The 16,894-nt window shown below is 45.5% G+C and overlaps 2 protein-coding genes across 2 annotated transcripts in view; one reads left to right on the top strand and one right to left on the bottom strand.

Annotated features, from left to right (window-relative positions):
- The first annotated feature begins 1,034 nt into the window (after window positions 1-1,034).
- On the top strand, window positions 1,035-5,398 carry RXFP3 (relaxin family peptide receptor 3). The gene has a single exon (XM_017548302.2). It carries the CDS (start codon window positions 1,640-1,642, stop codon window positions 3,047-3,049), a length of 1,410 nt encoding a protein of 469 aa, XP_017403791.1. The 5' UTR covers window positions 1,035-1,639; the 3' UTR covers window positions 3,050-5,398.
- Window positions 5,399-10,128: 4,730 nt separating this feature from the next.
- The window catches only part of SLC45A2 (solute carrier family 45 member 2), a 42,688-nt gene continuing 35,922 nt past the window's right edge, over window positions 10,129-16,894 (bottom strand). The window contains exons 7-8 of the mRNA XM_017548307.2: window positions 12,669-12,880; window positions 10,129-10,385 (exon numbers count right to left, since the gene is read on the bottom strand). Of these exons, the coding sequence (XP_017403796.1) occupies window positions 10,161-10,385; window positions 12,669-12,880 (437 nt within the window). The 3' untranslated portion in view covers window positions 10,129-10,160. The remainder of the gene's footprint in view (window positions 10,386-12,668; window positions 12,881-16,894) is intronic.

Raw genomic sequence — 16,894 nt, 5'->3', positions numbered from 1 at the left:
TCTCCTCAGCTTGAAGATTGGATTCTCTTTATCGCTAAAAATGGGAGTTCTGTAGTGCTCCAAGAGTGAGGACAATTATGCTTAAGATGCTTTTGTTTCACTTTAGTCTCAGACCCAGAGAAAAACATTTCAAATTTTTAAAGTAAATCCTTAAAAGTGTAATTTACACCAGAGCAATTGACCTGGCATTTACATAGACTCCTGCTTGATAAGTAATACAAATGCTTTTCATTCATTCCCTTGGAAAAGTCCTGAGAATGTACCTCCATTGGTCTGAAAAACACCTGAAAAAGAGTTCTGATACGAACTGTAGTGGAAATAAGGGGGCTGAGGGTTCACGATCAGCCCAGTGGTATCCTCTGTTCTATCTGCATCTAGGTAAAGAGACCATGGGCTGTATGTGATCAAACAATTTGTTGAAGCGCTTTGGGCCTAGGGCATTTAATTACTGTGATGTAGGCCCACCACTTATTTGCTCTGTTTTTGTGTCACGTCTCAGAATACATTAAAGTAGGGGCAACCCCTGAACCCAGACTTCTGCCATGTGAAGCCCCTTTGAACATCCTGACAATCACAGACACCACATAAGTGATCAGCTAATTAAAGAGAGGAGGCGGAGCTGCCTTTTATGTATCCAATAAGTACACATCATCTGACTTAAGCATGAAAAAAGGCCACTGTCATTACTTTTAGGAAGGAAAATAAGCAGGATATCGCATATTTTTAGAATCATTCCTCACCAAATGGAATAATTTCAGTGATAAAGTGGGAGTGAGGAAAGAAGAAAAAAACCTAATCATAATGTTTGGGAATAAGAAAGAAAGAGGAAACGCACGTCAAAGCCCACTTTCTCCTGCAGGTGTAAAATAAAGGGTTAAGACCGTTTCCTGCTGAAATTTTGGGGAGGAAAACGGAAGCTGGCGTGTGGGCTTTGCCGGCCGCCCAGCTCTAACTCGCGGTGCGGGCGCGGCTGGGTTCAGCACCTCGGAAAGCGCCTCTCCCGGCGCCCCGGGATTACGCATGCTCCTTGAGGCCCACCGCCGCAGCGGTGCAAATGCCACCGTAACTGGTGGGCGCCACTGGCAACCCACCCGGAGTTGACAACCGCGGAGAGACGCAGACACCCACTGACCTCCAAGGCAGCAGAGCGAGGTGGACAGAACCTTAGGATCTCTTTCTTTCCAAGGACGGAAACCTCTTCTAAGCAGTCCCAGAGGAAACAGCCAAAGGCATTGGAAAGAGAGCGAGCGTCCCAAATCGCGCTGCTGAGCGGCTGGGTGAGTTATGCGCCTGTGTCCCAGTGACCGTGGGACACGGAGAGGGGAAGTCTGCGTTGTATGTAAGAACCTAGGGACTCCGAGCTTGGTCTGAGAATCCTTGGACGCCCAGTACTTGCCTTTGGGACTGCGCTCCTCAACTCTGCTCCAAAGCAGCCGCGGATCTCAACTCCTGAGTCCAAGGCGGTTGGTTCGCTGTGCGCCAGGACGCGCTTAGTACCCAGTTCCTGAGCTCTATCTTCAGCAGCTACTTTGAAAGCTTCGGCGCACGCCCCTCAGGCTAGCTAGCCTGGGAACAAAACTGGGCGAACCGTGTTCTCTTAGGTCTTGTCCCCCAAAACATGACCTAGAGATACCTGCGCATGCAGATGGCCGATGCAGCCCGGATAGCCACCATGAATAAGGCAGCAGGCGGGGACAGGCTAGCAGAACTCGTCAGTCTGGTCCCAGACCTTCTGGAGGCCGCCAACACGAGTGGTAACGCGTCGCTACAGCTTGCGGACTTGTGGTGGGAGCTGGGGCTGGAGTTGCCGGACGGCGCGGCGCCAGGACATCCTCCGGGCAGCGGCGGGGTAGAGAGCGCAGACACCGAGGCCCGGGTGCGGATCCTCATCAGTGTGGTGTACTGGGTGGTGTGCGCCCTGGGGTTGGCGGGCAACCTGCTGGTGCTCTACCTGATGAAAAGCAAGCAGGGCTGGCGCAAGTCCTCTATCAACCTCTTCGTCACCAACCTGGCGCTGACGGACTTTCAATTTGTGCTCACCCTGCCTTTCTGGGCGGTGGAGAACGCATTTGACTTCAAATGGCCCTTTGGCAAGGCCATGTGTAAGATCGTGTCCATGGTGACGTCCATGAACATGTACGCCAGCGTCTTCTTTCTCACTGCCATGAGTATGGCGCGCTACCACTCTGTGGCCTCTGCTCTGAAGAGCCACCGGACTCGAGGACACGGCCGAGGCGACTGCTGCGGCCGGAGCCTGGGTAACAGCTGCTGCGTCTCGGCCAAGGCGCTGTGCGTGTGGATCTGGGCTTCGTCCGCGCTGGCCTCTCTGCCCAGTGCCATTTTCTCCACCACGGTCAAGGTGATGGGCGAAGAGCTGTGCCTGGTGCGCTTCCCGGACAAGTTGCTGGGCCGCGATAGGCAGTTCTGGCTGGGTCTCTACCATTCGCAAAAGGTGTTGCTGGGCTTCGTGCTGCCTCTGGCTATCATTAGCTTGTGCTACTTGCTGCTGGTGCGCTTCATCTCCGACCGCCGCTTGGCGGGGACTGAAAGAGGGACCGCAGTAGCTGGCGGAGGCCCGGCCCGAGCCAGTGCCCGGAGACGGTCGAAAGTCACCAAGTCAGTGACCTTCGTTGTCCTGTCCTTCTTCCTGTGTTGGCTGCCCAACCAGGCGCTCACCGCCTGGAGCATCCTCATCAAGTTCAACGCGGTGCCCTTCAGCCAGGAGTATTTCCTGTGCCAGGTATACGCGTTCCCTGTGAGCGTGTGCCTGGCGCACTCCAACAGCTGCCTCAACCCCATCCTCTACTGCCTCGTGCGCCACGAGTTCCGCAAAGCGCTCAAGAGCCTGCTGTGGCGCATCGCGTCTCCTTCACTCACCAGCCTGCGCCCCTTCACTGCCACTACCAAGCCGGAGCCCGAGGATCAGGGGCTGCATTCCCTGGCGCCGCTCCAAGCGGCCGCGGAGCCAGACCTGCTCTACTACCCTCCTGGCGTCGTGGTCTACAGCGGGGGCCGCTACGACCTGCTGCCCAGCAGCTCTGCCTACTGAGGTCCAGGGCGCGCCGTCGGGGCAAGGTGGCCTCACCCGGGCGGTGAAGGAGGTGAACAGATTAAGGAAGCCTGCGTGTGTGTTGCGGGGGGCGCATTTAAGAAGTAGGTGGGACGAGGATGGGCAGAGCACGGAGGAGCAGCCTGTGTATAGGCCGGAGAACCTTCTCTGGAGAGGGGATTCTTTGACATCAAATCAAGTGGAGAGAGGAAGCTGGCAAAGGGGCAGAGACGAGTCCCACGGGCCGGACCTTCAACCTCGGTTCCTCACCCCACCGCCTCTCCTTACTCTGCCCACGCTGGGCAGTGTGGGGGCGCCCAGAAGCAGAGAGAAGCAGCAAAAATGTAGAGAAATTGGCACAGGGAGCGGGGCTTAGCCAAATGATGCGCACACAATTGCGCCGGTTTATTCCAGCGACTTTTGCGGAGAGGGCAGCCGCTGCCACAAACTCTCATTTACTACTTGGCTAACGAGACTGCAGCAGCGCCAAGGTCCTGCTTGCTGCCGGGCTGCCCCAGGAATCTTGAGTTGGGAGGCAAGAAACGTTTTTGGAGTTAAGAAAAAGAACTGACCCTTCTGGTCCGCCCCCAGGACAAACGGCAAAGGAAAATCACCTCCCATGGAGTCATTGTACCGATTGTCATTCCGGATTGCGCTAGCAGGAACATGCTGAGCCGGACCTAGCTGCAAAGCCGGGGAGCACAAACGTTAACAGGGGCATAACACCTGTCACGAGCTTGGGAGAGCGATTCTCTGGGGAGTGGCATCACTGCCGGAGGGAGCGGACACAGTGTGATTAGAAGGGCTGGATAGGGAAACTTCTTCAGGCTGCTGCCCCGAAAGGTAAAAGGGGGCTCATATGCTCACTCGGTAGCAGAGTTGGAAGTGGCGCGCTGGTGCATTGGGCGCTGCAAGCCCAGGCGCTCCATTTCCTCTGAGAGCACCTTGGGTGCCTGTAGGCACTCTGGTCTGTGTGCTGCCGGTGAGCTGGGCCCAGGAGCATCCTCAATAGCTCTACTGGGCGGAGTGGGGGCACTTCTGCAGTTCCTCCCTTCCCATGCTTTGAGAATCAAGCTGTCCCTTTGACTGAGGCTCTGGACCTGCGAGTAGAGGAATGGTTCAGTATTTTTTGTTTGTTTTTTGGTGTCGTTTCTTTTGTGGGGGTAGGCTTAGATAGAAGAGCAAGAAATGCCGCCGAAACGTGCAAGGGGAATGGCGGCGGCGGGATGGCAGAGCGCGGAATCATGAAAACCAAATTCCTAGAAGCTTGGTCAGATCTTTCAAAAGGAGGCGTGGGGTAGGAAAGAAAATAGAAGGTCCATGTACTCTGTCCTAAAGGGAGCAAAGTACTGGAGAAAAACCAGAATTTCAGGTGTAGTCTTCTTTATTGCTTATATTATTGACAAGAGAAGGTAGGAAATAGAAATTCCCATCGGACAGTACCATCACCAATTTCCATTTATTATGAAGAGTGCTTTACACAGTGAGCATGCATGACAAATTCTTCCCCAGCCTCCAGACAGTTTATGGAGCTGTCTCTGAAGACACACAGTTCTCATGTCGACTCTGTTCTTATCACAGCAGTTTAAGGTGTTAAAACCCTCACAATGTCCTTTCTTGAAGCTCTTCTGAGAACTGGAATCAAACATCCATCTACCCATCCAACTGCCAGCTTTGATAGAGGTACTACTGCTCTCTTTGGCAACCTAGTTTGGGGTCAGGAAATCAATGATGCAGGCACCCACTGGGGTGGTTAATTTAATATAATAAACAGCCATTCATAAAACATGTCTGTTGAAAGAGCCTCTTGCAGAGAATTGTTTAGTAATGTTGTTGAAAGTTTTCTGTAGTATCAGAGATTCAGGGTTCAAAATGTGAGATCTACAACTTCCACCTTCCTTGCCCTGCCTTCTGTGGTTGTAAAACACAGTGCAGTGACTAGACACTCATGCCTTCCCACAAAAGCAAAAGTTGCCAGTCTCTATCCTGAGCAATCTTGAGAAGTCAGCTCTTTTAGAAAACAGAATGGTGTGTTTGTTTTGAAGTAGTCCATTTTTTTCTTCACCCTTTGGGAAGAACATTTATTGATATTGATATTGAATAGCAATTGGGCTAACAAAGACTGAAATGAAGCTCCACGAAAGTTCCCCAAATACAAAATTCATGAAAAAATGAACACAGGAAAGAGCTTACAGGAGCATGGTAGCAGATTCATATGTAACACTGATAATAGACTCCTACTGAGAAAGTCTTATCAAAGCACCTTGCCATTTCAATTTTAACAGTAAAATAATGTGTGGGTAGCTCACAATTTTTAGGAAAGGGTGTTGAAGTATGTACATCTGTGACTATGGATGCTAGAAAAACAGAAGAGAAGGAGCTGGAGGAATGGTCTTAAAAATAAAAAATAAAAAAATAAAAAAACCTCTGTAAAAAGGGTCACTTTGTCCAAATCCCAAGCTCAGGGCTTCTAAGAACATGGCAGGAGGGATCAAAGATCGTGACTTTGGTCTACCACAAGGACAAAGGGTCACCAAGGAAATGCTCAGATCAACTGTAATCAACAATTACTTTCTGAGCGCCTGTTGTGTGCCAACCCCTGTGCGGGGTACTGAGGTCATGTACATGAACCAGAGAAATTTCTGACTTCCACATGTAAAAGGACAGACGGCCATGAGCACAAGCAAGATAAGACAGTTGAATGTCAAAATAAGGCTGAAAGAAAAACAAAGGAAGGAAAGGTTGATCCTGCTAGGAGATCAGACTTCCTGGACAAAATAATATTTGAGATAGGCCTAGATATATGGGCACAATTTAGGCAGAATGGCAAAGGTGGGTTGGGAGGAAGAGAGGATATTCAAAGCTCATAAAATGTGGTGACTAAAAGCTTTGATGCTGGAATGTCAGATGCTTGGTGGGGGGAGCAGGAAGCAAAGTAGTAGGGATTCTTGTACTCCTGTACGATTTCCCAAGATTTCTGTTGAGAGTATGTGCCCTTGTACTAACTTTATTTGTCTGGGGAAAGGAAATTTATTTTGCCAGAAAGAATATGTCATTGCTATGCAGAGAACTTAGATACCTAAATGTGGTGGAAGACTTTTGATTTTTGATTATATTTATTCATTCAAACATCAAGGGAGTTTAATTCAATAAGCATTTGCATATTTGTGTGTGTGTATGCATGCAGGCACACACATGTACCCTGTGGTTAGTAAGGGATGACTACACTTGACTTCTTGGGGATTTAATAAGATGACCCTCAGCTATGGGCCACCTTTCCAGCTGGCCCGCCTATTCATTCCCAAATCTTCACACATCAAAACAGCTCTTGGAGAAATGGGCAGGAAATAAACACTGAACCCTGGAGAAGATTCCATTTCTAAACCTTGCAGAGATCAAGTACAGTAGGGGAAGCAAGAGAGATGGCTTGTTGCTGTTTCTTTTCTAATGATAAGAGCTATGTGCCATGAGGTCCTCTGAGCATTTACTCATCCTCATCCCACACAATGGGGTTGGGAGCAGGTGTTTTCCCTAATGGCTTCTCTAAGTGAGTCATTAACTTATTTCTCCAGGATGGATGATGAAGGGGGCTGAGAGGGTGGAGTAGAGAAGGGGTAGCTTTGCATATATTCTGTAAAAAGAATAAGACTATTTTATTTGGGAGTGAATGTACTAATAGAATATAGGAGGACCTGACTGGGAAGCAGAAAATGAGAAGCACCCATGTGGAGAGGAAGCAAGCAAGGCTTGGAGGGTGATAAGTAAAACAGCATGCTGAAGCCTGAGAAGACAGCCTTGCTGGGTCTGGAAAACACCAGAGATTTGGGAGAATGGGACACACTGCAGGAGTCTGGATATGGAAGCCACATGTCCTGCAGGTGACGAGATTGAACATGGAGTGGGAAGAAGTGGTCACTTTAGCAAAAGCCCCTGCCCTCCATTGTTTCCCCTGACATACACACCAGAAGTGGCCAGATTCACGGGGGAATTTCAGATGCCCTGCTCCACACCCCTAGCACTGCCTCAGTCACAGGTGCAAGAACCAAGTAGCAACAGAGAGTGGGTTCTTTAAAGGCAGAGGAGGCAGTCATAGAATTGAAGCAACAAAGAGGAAGCCCAAACAGTAGCAGGAGGAAGAGAGTGCGTGTGAGATATCAGGGATGCCACTGCCTTTTGAGACCTTGGAGAGATTAGGAAGGAGAAGGAGGCTACAGCACAGAATGACAACAAATGGCTCTGTGCTCCTAGGCTGGCTGACTTCGGTAGGTACTGCCCTTAGACCTGGGCAGCCAGGGCCCCTGGTCTGGGTGTCATCATTAGAGGACCCTGTTCTGCCCCTGCCCCTTTCCACATAGCAAGGAGTTCACAAGGCCTCCTGGAGCCAGTGCCTCCCCCATCTTCCCACCTGCTAGATTATGCTTCCATAGCTGAGACCTTGGACTCCTTGTCCAAATTGCCCTGAGTTTATTTATAAGGAATCCATGGGTCCTTTCTTGAGTCCATCCTCCAGAGCAAAGCCCATGCTGCTGAGTCTGTCCACCCTTAGGTGGTTAAGGGTGGCCATTTGTAGAAGCGGTAGAGGGTGGAGGCAGGTGGGAGGCTACAGATGTGGAGCAGAGAGAAGAGAGGGGGAAGCAGAGAAGAGGGATGGGCTGTGGACCACGTGCCTCCATTCATGCTCTTGCCCTGGACCCTGCAGATGTGAGCAGCTGTCTGAAGGAGGACCCAAAGCCCAGCAAAAAAACAATCAGAGCAGGCCTGCTCTTCTCGGGAGGCTACAAATGAGCTGACACTGCAGGGGCCTGGCCATGCTACAGAATCCACTCATTCTCCTAGGCACTGGACACACAGAAGTAACACCCCAAATCCCAAATATCCCAGTTCGAAAAAGCAGCTCATTTCCCTTCTCCACATTCCCTTCCAGCACCAAAGATTTTGGTCAGTTACAAGTTGAGCTGAGACAATAACTACTCTACCAGACCCTAAATCAAGTAGGAAGAGGAACCACCCAGTTCTTCTAACTTCTAAAAGCGTGGGCTATTCTGCACTGGTCAGGCACATTCAGGGTTGGGTAGGCAAATACTTAAGACTGGGGCAGATCTAGTGGGGACAGGACAGTGAGTCTTTAACAGTAGTGACAATCGCTAGCTCCAATCAAATGCCAGACACCAGGCTAAGTGCTGTCCATACAGAAAGCAGCAGAACCAAAGTGGCTGGGCTCAAAGCGCAGCTCCGTCACTTAAGAATTGTGTGGTTTCAGACAAGTTATATCTTTCGGCCTCCATTTCTTCATCTAAAAAATGAAGATTGGTAACAGCACCCACCACAATTGCTGTGTTAACGTTAAAACATCTAGAATAGTGGTAAGGACTCCATAAATATCATGGTTTGTGTTTTGTTATTTGTTTGTTTGTTTGCTTTGAGACCAGAACTCGCTTTGTCTCCCAGGATGGAGTGCAGTGACACAATCATAGCTCACTGCAGCCTCGGTCACCCAGGCTCAAGCAATTCTCCCACCTCAGCTTCTCCAACAGTTGAGACTACAGGCATGCACCACTATGCCCAGCTAATTTTTAAAATATTTTTTGTAGAGAGAGGGTCTCCCTATGTTTTCCAGGCTTTTCTTGAACTCCTGGCCTAAAGTGCTGGGATTACAGGTATGAGCCACCATGCCTGAACCAATGTTATGTATTATTAATCATCACAACTCTCTTAGATAGCAATTCTCATCACAAATGTATACGTGAGCAAGTGTGTCTTGGGGAGATCACATAGTTTGCTGCTGAGTGGCAAAGCCAGGATTCAAAACCAGCTTATTCCAAAACATGATTTTTATTAAACCATGCTGTCTCTTAAAGTGGCTGAAAACCTCACCATGGGGAAAGCAGTTGAAGAGGTATGGTTAAAGAAAAACTACTTAGCTTGGAGAAGAGAAGATCAAAGGAGAAACAGGGGGCTGTTTTTTCCAAAGACTTTCATATCAAATCCAGAGGACAAAACAAGGATGCAGACTAGAGAGAAATATTTTTACTGTGTCTATGAAATGAACTATTTTAAAGTGGTGAATCCTCCAGCATGAGATGTTCAAGTAGACTTGTCAGGGGTATCATAAAGTAATAGGAATTATAAGCAAATTAAATATGAATAAATTAATATCAGAGAAAAAATTACTAGTAATATTTTGAATAGTTGTGAATTTGATGAAATATATGACCCCCCGGCTGGGCATGGTGGCTCACGCCTGTAATGCCAACACTTTGGGGGGCCAAGTCAGGCGGATCACCTGAGGTCAAGAGTTCGAGACCAGCCTGACCAACATGGAGAAACCCCATCTCTACTAAAAATACAAAAGTAGCCGAGTGTGGTGCTGCATACCTGCAATCTCAGCTACTCAGGAGGCTGAGGCAGGAGAATCACTTGAATCCAGGAGGCGGAGGTTGCAGTGAGCTGAGAATCATGACATTACACTCCAGCCTGGGCAAGAAAAGTGAAACTCCGTCTCAAAAAAAAAAAAAAAAGTATATATATATATATGTGTATATATATATGTGTGTATATATATATGTGTATATATATGTATATATGTGTATATATATATGTGTATATATATACGTATATATATGTATATATATGTGTGTATATATATGTGTATACATATATATATATGTGTGTGTATATATATATATATATGACTCCCCAATATATATGAACCCCTGGCAAAAAATCAAATCAAATCACTTCATAGAACACATCCAAGCATTGTGTGTGGAATTAGTCTGCTTCTCAGGCGTCAGCAAGGCCTGTAATGCCCTGTGGAAAGCAGCTCCTGCCTCTCCCACCCCTGCACCGAGATGCAATAAGGAAGGTGTGTGTAGGTGCTCCCACCCACACTTATCCCCTGCCACCAATGTGTGGAGGCATAGTCCAGGCAAAGGTTGCCTGAAATATGGGGACTGTTGTGCAGAGGACTGGTTGAAAGTGAGAGGTGGGCAGATACCGTGGCTGAAATCACAATACTGGGTGTCCAATGGACAGACCCTAAGAATCAGAGCTGCAACTTCCTGCCATGTGCTTTACTGTCTGAGGTTAGGGTCATTGTCTCTTTATTGACCTAATCCACGTATCTAACAAAGAGAGCCACAAAGCAACAGCCTATCAGTGCCACCGCAGACGCTGTGATCACCACGATGATGACACTCCCAGCTGCGTTGACCAGAAAGCCCAGGCCACCTCCGACCAGGATCTGAGCCAGCTGCACCATGCAGGTGAGGGTGGCGCAGTCCACGCCCTTCCCTCTCACGCTGTTGTCTGGGTTTCCTCCTGGGACTTGCTGCCTCTGCAAAAAAATCACAGGAACACCATTTGACCCACAAGGAACTATCATTTAGGGCACAGGTTGGCAAATTTTTCTGTGACCAGCCAAATAGTAAATACCACTGGCTTTGTGGATTATATGGCCCTGGTCATAACTACTCAACTCTGCCATTGTAGTGCAAAAGCAGGGGCAATGTGGAGCTGGGTTGTGATTCCAATATACATTGATGGACATTAGCATTTGATTTCATGTAATTTACATGAATTGACAATGTGGAACTGAACTGAATATCGATAGGCACCAGCATTTGATTTCATGTAATTTTCACTTGTCACAAAGTATTATGCTTCTTTTGAAATTGTTTTCAATCATTTAAACATTAAAAAGGAATTCTTAGCTCACACAAGTACAAAAACAATACAATGTAGTGGATACTCAATAAATATTCCATTCTTTTTCTTTCTTAGTGTTAAAAATTCAAACATTTTGAGAAGGATGTTGAATTGCTGACGTACTTAAGAGAAGCAACTTTTAAAAGCATTTCAATCTTTCAAAACATGGTTGCTACTTGATTAACATAATACTATTTGGTTAATATTGATATTTGGTCTGAACTGGTTGATAACTTTGCCATTTGTTGGCTGCCTATTATGTGCTGGGCCTGTACACATTTTTTTACATGTTACTTTATTTCAACCTCACCACCTCCCTAGATGCACATGTTATTATCATTACCTCCATGGTAACAATTATAATGCTAGCTATCCTATTTTGAGTCTTTGTCAGGCGCTAGGTGGCACTATGCTAAGCACATCCATTATCTTGTTAACTTTTCTATAAGCTGTATAACACTCTTTCCATTTGTCTCTTGAGGAAACTGAGGATCTGCGAGTTTAAATGATGATTTCCTACACTATTAGGCCAAAAAAAAAGCATTTTGCTGAAAAGTGCATATTATCCTTTGACTAAAATAAAAATAAGAAAATAGATTTAATTTTTCTTGGTTTTTATTTTAAAATGCTGGAGAGATTAACAAAAAACTAAGAGTGGTAACACACTGGAGTTGGAGGGAGATAGTAAATGTAAAGGGAGCACACAGTGTCCACTTTTGTATATCATTGTGAATATATTATCTCACCTAAAATGAACTCATTCTAAGTGTTACCTAATAAACATATAAATAACATCCCCAGTGTTACACAGCTTCCAAGTGGAAGGGGCAGGATTTGAATCCAGGTCTCTCTGAGTCTGAAGTGTAGGTTTTTTTTTTTTGTTTTTTTTTTTTTTTTTTTTTCAGTACCATGTAACACTCTCTTTGGGGGGATGGATTTTTATGATGACTATCCCATTAACAGCAGCACCCCTGTCATGCATTGAAACCTTGGTGACAATGTTTGCCAGGAGATTAGGACAGCCACGACTCTCGTTTGAAAGGTTTTTTACTCCTAGTACGGCTCTGCCCTGCTGCCAGATCAAATGATGAAAAAGATGGCCAGAATTATAGTTCCATGGATATGTGTTTGGTGTTTTTGCAGTTTCACGCTGAGCTGGATTAAACTTATCTCTGTAGCTTTTACATCATTGCTCCAGTTAAGGAACGGTATGCCTATTTTCATGGGAAGAAAGTTGCAAGTGTTGATAAGAAGAGGTGGTAATTTTAGAGTGGAAGTACCAACTCTTTTATAAGCACTGCTTAGACTCTTGTTCACTGTTGAGTTCCAAGGTTTAAACGGCACATGTCCCATTCAGGGCAGCAAAGTGAGGATTGCCACCTGTGATTCCAGCTTTCCTTCTTGTACATCGGATCTAGTCTGGACTCCATTGCCTAGGACTTTCCTACCCTCGACAAATAACGCCAAGAAATTCCACCATGCACCTCTGCAGATTAGGAGTAGGGAACCCTTATTGTGGGTATCCAGAAATGTTGCAGGTGCTCCAGAGACCTATCAGGCGATTATAGAAGACCTGAGTCCCCCTTGTTTGTCTCTGTGTAATTGTGGGCTGGTTTCTCAGCCTCACGGAACCTTCTTTTTCTAATCAGAAAAATGGGAGTAACACTCCTTGTCCTACATCTCCCTAAGTGTGCAGGGGTTGAGAGTAAGGAGGACAGGAGAGCTGGCCTGGGCTGGGCTTGGCTGGTGGGCATGCCTGTAACAGATCATGGTTGCCGTTGGTTGGGCATTTTACTGCTGCTGTTTCAACAACCCTCTTTTCCAGCTCTGCTCTACACATTGCTACCACATCCTTCCCAGCCTTCAGATGAGTCTGGATGTTACCCAAGGCAGAGGTTCAATGACAACACACCTCCTTTTCTTCCTCTCGATGGTACTCAGTAATGAGGTTAAAGGGCACGGTGTACAGGGTGCTGGACATTACACCAAATAGGCTGCACAGGACCAGGGTGGAGTAGACATTTGGGAAGAGCCCAATAAATCCTGTCCCCAGGCCAAACAGCAAATATCCCGTGAAGTAAAGCCCCTTTAATCCAATGTAGGACAACAAAAATTTCTGAAAGTCTGTGGGAAGAAGAGAGGGAGAAATTACAGCTGGCGGTGCCTCACAACATTTAATAATTTTAGACAATCCTTTCTTCTCAACATTCACTTTTTTAGACTTCCTTTGATACTGAGCCAGCAACAAAAGAATCCCCTTATCTGTGGGTTGAAAACACCTGGCTTTCGGAACCATTTTTAAGACCTCTGCATAAAGGACAGCTTGAAATTGCCTTGCTAGTCTGATTTCTTTTTCTACAAAGAAGGGTCTGGCACTGTTTAGCAGACAGCTGGATAGCAAAAAGAAGCAAGAGAGGTAGTGGAAAAGCTGACCTTAACTATGGGGCCGTGGGGCTGCAAGAAAAGTGTGGGTTATTCTGACTCAGGTGGGCTGTGGCCCCATAGGACCAAAACAACAACACAGGCCTTTCTTGGCCCCAGAACCCAAAGTCAGGTTGGGGAAAAGAAACAACCAGAATTTACAGGATGATCTAAGTCATTCATGATTTCTTAGTCCCATCTGAATGGAGTCCACCCGAGAAGGAGGTAAAGCATGTGCAATTATCTGAAGACACTTTCCCCAACTTGCCAATTCTTCCTAGGCTGGTAAGGAGCTCCCACAGCACCCACCATATCCTCATCGCTGGTTCCCTAACTCTTGGTAAACAAGTTCCTTGACTTCTCAACACCCCAGCTTCATCCTCTGAAAACTGGGAATAATAAAACTCTCTTTTGGGGTGTTGCCAGGATCAAGTGAGATGAAGCATCTATGAAATCACCCAGCCCAATGCCTAGCATGCAGAGAACATCCAATTAATGTGGCTAGTGCTATTGCAAAAAAGACAGGCTGAGCTGGAGATGGTTGTCCCTTAACTGGGTTCCTCTTCCGGCAGGTCAGCTTGGCTTGCTCATGGTAGTATAGTGGTAGGGCTAACTTTTAAAAATAAAAAATTCTGCTTTAAACTTTTTACAAGACTTTTCACAATGGCAAGAAAAAATACTTAAAATTTTTTTATCTTCCTTTCTTAATCAGTTGTTTTTAATCCACACATTCCTCATCTTTCCCCTGCCACATTCTCCTGGAACACATGAAGCAGGGGGATAAATAACAGATACTTGAAATGTGGCTATTCAATAATGAAATTTTCCATATCTATTAATACAATTATTGGACTTACACTTTGTAGACAAGCAACCTTATTTGTAGTGCATTCTAATCAATTATGAAACTAAACACTGTCTCACATTTTCTGATGGAAGACAAAGCTCTGGAAATGAAAAGTGGGCAACATTGCTTCCTCTATTAAACTTATACCATGCCTGGAGGACTGTTGTTAAGGTTGAGAATTTTTTAAAAACTGAGAATAAGGTTATGTCAGTTTCTGTTTACTTAATAATTATGTTTATGCAGAAAATATAATCTAAGGTGCCTCAAGACCTAAAAGATACTATCAATACCCATCAGGGAAATGCTCTTATCCAAGTGCGTATGTCAGAAGAGGAGAAAGTAAAGAGGTATTTGGAAACATAAGTAATTTCAGTACACATTGAAAGCCTGGCAAAGAATACTCTATTCACAAAAAGAATTCAGTGAACTTCAGGGCCAACCTTGCATTGCCCGCTGATGGGTCTGATATGCAGCGGTAGTCATATCCTCACACAATGCTTCTCTTCAGGACTGGAAGGAAATGTGATAGATTTCAGCACCAGCTATGACTAGTAGTGTATGATATTATGGTATGAACAATTGGCCATATCTTAGTACTCAGTGCTGTTATTCTAATTGGTATACGTGTACCCACTGTATACAAAAGGAACTTGGAAACAAGCTCCTATCAGTGTTCTCCACCACAGCAGCCAGATTGTCCTGCCAACCTCCATGTGGATAGAAACTCTGAATCTGCTCCTGATGTTATGTGATGACTTCAAAATAGAGGGTAATATAGCGAGCTCCGGAAGTAAAGGAAATGATTGATTCTGCCCCGGTGGGTTGAGGGAATGAACCTCGCTTAAATATTACTTCCTGAATGAAATATTGGGTCTAAAAATGTTATTAGAAGTTGTATAGTTGGGGAAGTAGAAAGAGCAGTTCAGGTAGAGAAACTAAAAACAGCAGCAAATACACAGAGATGAGAAAGTCTGCATAGCGGGTCATTGAGGGTAATTAATTGATACGGGAGTGAAAAATGGCAACGTATGAACTAGGCCAAACTGTGAAAAGCTCAGAAACTTGACTTTATCCTATAGGCATGGAGAGCCCCTAAAATCCTTGAGCAGAGCTGGCTGGTATTTTATAAATAAAATGTTGATTGAATTCACAATGGTAGGGATCCCATAGATTTATACATTAATAAAACTTTGGAAAACTATTCAACTAATAATTTATTTTGTAACTGGAAAGCCTTTTAACTAGAAGGGACCTAAAAATAACATGCTTTAAAGTTTCAAATGCCATAAAATTTATGCAGACAAGACTAATGGAATGGTACCTAGTAAGGGTTTCTTGAGGAAAAAAAAAAAGAAGTTTAGATGGACACATTTTTTTTCTTACAAAGATGAGGGTAGGGCTGGATGTAGTGACTCAGGCCTGTAATCTCAGCACTTTGGGAGGCTGAGGCAAGAGGATCACTTGAGCCCAGAAGATCAAGACCAGCCTGAGAAATGTAGGGAGACCCCATCCTATGAAAAAAATTTAAATATTAATAAGCCTGGCACAGTGGCATGTGCTTGTGGTCCCGGGTACTCAGGAGGCTGAAGCTTGCTGGAGCCCAGAAGGTTGAGGCTGCAGTGAGCCATGATCACGCCACTGCACTCCAGCCTGGGTGGCAGAACAAGACCTTGTCTTAAAAAAAGAAGAAAAACAAAACAAAACAAAACAAAAGAATGAGGGTACTAGTAAATAGGCCTCTCAGCCCATGAAATCACAAAGGACTTAAGATGGATAATTTACTAAACCCTTTTAGTCTAACATGCTTTTATTCTATTTTAAGTGCTTGAAATCCTCCTGGAATTTTTCTTAGTTCATACACTCCAAGAGGAAGAAAAGAGTTTGCTAAATAAATGTGAAATTTAAGCACCATTATATGAGCATCATAAATTTTAAAATAATGAATGTTGTGGTTATATGATTATTGGGCTCATGAACTTTTTCCACATTTATATGAGGTCCCCTTTTCCCAATTGTGCTCAATTTTTAAGCTATCTTGAGGCAGGTGTTCTTCTGTGCTATGGCAGGTGAAGGGAAGGGGAAGGGTCCCTCACATAAACATCCACCCTTCCCCTACCCCCACAAGAAGCAGGCTGACAGTGACAGAGTGAATCCATCTGAGAATGGTAACAGGTATTCTCCCCAACTCTTTCCACTTCCTTCACCCAGGCCATACCCATGCTGTCCCTTAGACCTGTCCAAAGCCCAGAGCCCTAAGTCAGTTATTCTTACAATCTTGCAGAAGAGCTCTTTATAATTAGGAGAACTGCATACATTTTTCAGGCCAGACTTTTCACTTAATTCAATGTATACAGAGCTTGGAGATATCCACACACAGGAGCAAGTACAATGCAGCCTGTGCGATGCCCTGCACTTGCAGCACAGCTGCTTGGACTTACTTAAAGACAACAGCGGAAATTCCTTTTTCAGTGCCTTCACAGCTGCAACCTAGTTAAGTAGAGGTTAAGAGGCTCAGAAAAGCTGACACCTGGGAAGAAAAGCCAACTGTCCCCAATCCCGGCATGGTGCTCCTATAACCTACCATGCTGCACATCTGAGCTAAGGTCACTTTACATGCTGATTTTGTCACCTGTAATGTTAATATCCCTTCTCTTCTGCATTGTCTACAAATCTGATAAGTCTGTCTATGAAACGCCACCAACGACCTTGCTCCAGTAGAACATAAACCTGCTGGGACTTGTCCATCCAACACTTCATTTTGTAAAGATTCGTTTTATCTTCCAGAGAAACTTGATCAGGAACTCACTGATCCCAAATACAAAGTAATTGGTGAGGAAAATGACACCTAGAATTCATGATGAGAAAAGGAT

This window comes from Cebus imitator, unplaced genomic scaffold, assembly GCF_001604975.1.
Source record: "Cebus imitator isolate Cc_AM_T3 unplaced genomic scaffold, Cebus_imitator-1.0 Scaffold205, whole genome shotgun sequence".
In the NCBI taxonomy this organism is placed as follows: Eukaryota; Metazoa; Chordata; class Mammalia; order Primates; family Cebidae; genus Cebus; species Cebus imitator.
The sequence above is the reverse complement of the archived record's forward strand: the minus strand, read 5'-3'. Positions and strand labels throughout refer to the sequence as shown.